We start from the raw sequence: 3,147 nt of genomic DNA, 5'->3' as shown, positions 1-3,147 counted from the left end.
TGATATTCCATCCGGTAATTATGGCCTTGGATGTACTGATTTTGGTGCAAATTTTGATATTGATAATTATCGTCATTATGATTTTAGAGATGGTGAAGGAACTAGTAATTTACCTCAAGTTCCAGAGATTCCAAGAGTTTCTGAAATACAAGTTAGGATAGAAGTTGATACGTATGTTAATACTCATGCAGATGATAATTATGACAGTGATGCACCGAATGATGTATATCTGTCAGATGAAATGAGTGACTCTGGTGATGATAATGACGATGATCAACAACCAGTCATTGAGGTGCCACAAAACATACCATTTCATAGGGAGAACATTTCACTTCTGAATTATCTTCAAGATCATCCAGAGGTGTTTGCTTCTACCCATGAATCAGAGGGTGTTGGATGTAAAATTTAGTTAAATGATAAAGAGTCGAATCTTAAGTCTGGGCAGTTGTTTCCTAGTAAGGAAAGATTAAAGACTGCTGTAAAAATATGGAGTTTGCAGGGTAATAAAGAGTTCACTGTGTGGGAATCAAAAAAAAATATTGGATTGTTAAGTGCAGGAGGTGGGAATATGGATGTGATTGGATGCTCAGCGGTCGAAAAACACCAACAAATTTATAGACTATCAAAAAATATTATGGCAGATATACTTGTCAAATGGGTGTAATCCAAGCTGATCATTTTAACTTAAATTCTAAATTGATTGTTTCTTTATTGCTACCTTTCCTCAGGAATAACCCTCAATTCAAGGTGAAAGATGTCCAGACTACTGTTGAGTTTGAACTAAAACATACACCTTCCTATAAAAAGGAATGGCTTGGCCGAAGACGTGCTTTCAAATTCATATATGGTGACTTTGATCGCTCATTTGCACAACTTCCAACGTACATGAATACACTTTAACATTTTAATCTAGGAACAGTAGTGAAATGGATACATGCCGATGAATCGACATTAGAGGTAAATGTTTTAAATATGTATTTTAAGCATTTAAACCTTGTATAAAAAGTTTTAAAAGATGTAGAGAGGTCATCTCTATTAACGGCACTCACATTTATGAAAAATATGATTTAAAGATGTTGATTGCTGTGACTGTTGATGCAAATAGGCAAATATTTCCACTTGCTCTTGCAATTGTTAACAAGGAAACAAAAGAAGCATGGTCATGGTTTTTGTCGTGCCTTAGAATTCATATGGTAGTTGGTCGTAGAGGTGTTACATACATATCTGATCGTGCTCCTACAATACTTAGAAGTTTTAATGATTTGGTTGAGTTACATCAGCCGAATGCATATCATCGCTTTTGTCTTAGGCATGTGAAGAGTAACTTTCTGTCTAACTTTCCTAACAAGCAACTTGAGGGATTAATGTGGCAGGCTGCTATTCAACACCAAGAATGCAAATTCAAAGCTGTCATGCAATGTTTGAAAGATGCTGAGCCAGGTGCGTACAATTTCTTAATGAAAATTCTATTAGAGAAATGGACAGTTCATCGTGATGGCGATAAAAGATGGGGCATTTTAACAACCAGTCTTTCTGAATCTTTCAATGGATTCTTAAAGAAATCTCGAGGTCTCCCAATTACTACAATAATTAAGCTTACATATGGTCAAATTTTGAAAAGATTTGTATCCAGGAAGCAGTATGCACAAGAGCTCATTAATGAAAAAGAACTATGGCCACCTGTGGTTGTAAAGAAAATTTTGAAGTATGAATTGAAGTCTAAAAATCATCAGGTAACAACTTATAATGGAGAAACAGGGGTATTCGAGGTTGAAACATATCTTCGTCAAGGTCATGATGGCAGAAAACATATCATTAAATTTAGTAGGAATACGTGTGAATGTCAAAAGTGGCAAGCATATCACATGCCATGTTCACATGTGTTGAAGGTTACTGAGCAGATAAATAAGGTTGCACATGATTTGGTCAGTGAATATTATAGTATGGTAAAGTATTTTGAGACATATCGTGTGCCGTTTCAACCTCTTGGAGATGAATCAAATTGGCCGAAAGCACCCTTTAAAATGATTTGCAATGAGACATTTATCCGAAAGAAAGGATCTAGAAAAACTACACGTGCTCCAAATGAGATGGACATTGGACGTACAAGATACTCAAAATCTTGAGGAATCTGTAGAATAACAGGGCATGACAAACGTAACTGTCTAAACCAAGAACGTGCAAATAAGAATCGTAGACAATAGCTTAAGTATATTTGTAGTTGTAATGTCATATTATGTACTTTCTGTAATGAGTTGAACTAAATATTTTAGTAATATTAATACCTATGGTAATTGATTAACTGATAATCATTTTTATGATGAAGTAGTATTAATGACATTCTTGCATTTATTTGGATCAGACAACTCAAACAAATGTCTTTCATTAAGACGTGAACTAGAAATGCTTGGATAAAAGCATTTAAAATTAAAAAAAAAAAATCCTATCAGGTGCCTATTTTAGTAACAGAAGTAAATGACCAAGATAGTATCATATAGTAGTAGTTCTGACTACCTTTAATTTTAAATTCATTCATCAAAATACCAATTAGGAGAGTCATATCTTGATTGTACACCATCATTATTGCATAACTTTTGACAATAGGGGTCAACTAATATGAAACGGAGGGAGTATTATCTATTTCGTTAATAGCACTGCTATAACTTTTGGTTAATTAATTAATAATTAATGAACTATTGTGCAAGTTTATGCCTTAATCTTGTCGGTTTATCCTTGTTTGGTGGCAGTAACCTGGAATAATGAAATACTCTCCATTTTGATCCAATTCTCCCTGGTCTGGCATTACTCTCCATATGACACCATTCAGCTTATCACAGCTTGTTTAATCATTCAAAAGATATTACTCTGCGTATAATGGGAGTTTAGTGCATAGGGTTGCCGCTTTTTATAAAAGTAGTGTCTAAATGCAAGAACTAAAGCATGTTACAAAATTAAGGCGGACAACAATTTTAAACACCCAAAATTAAAAGTCCAAGAAGCATATTGGATTTGCTTATACTGGAATAGACAACTGCAGTCATAAAAGTTCACTAGAATTGGATCCAAAAGTTCAACACCCGATGACAGAACAACGTACAACGTATTTTTGAGTAACTCCTATCCATAAAATAAGGTCCAATGCACAAA

The 3,147-nt window shown here is 34.3% G+C and overlaps 1 protein-coding gene across 1 annotated transcript; it reads left to right on the top strand.

The window, feature by feature from the left end:
* The first annotated feature begins 1,073 nt into the window (after window positions 1-1,073).
* Window positions 1,074-2,126, top strand: LOC107853054. The gene has a single exon (XM_047403151.1). It carries the CDS (start codon window positions 1,074-1,076, stop codon window positions 2,124-2,126), a length of 1,053 nt encoding a protein of 350 aa, XP_047259107.1.
* Window positions 2,127-3,147: the final 1,021 nt, after the last annotated feature.

The sequence above is a fragment of the Capsicum annuum genome, unplaced genomic scaffold, assembly GCF_002878395.1.
Source record: "Capsicum annuum cultivar UCD-10X-F1 unplaced genomic scaffold, UCD10Xv1.1 ctg35102, whole genome shotgun sequence".
Classification (NCBI taxonomy): Eukaryota; Viridiplantae; Streptophyta; class Magnoliopsida; order Solanales; family Solanaceae; genus Capsicum; species Capsicum annuum.
Note: the sequence above shows the minus strand (reverse complement) of the source record. Positions and strands in the feature narration are given on the sequence as shown.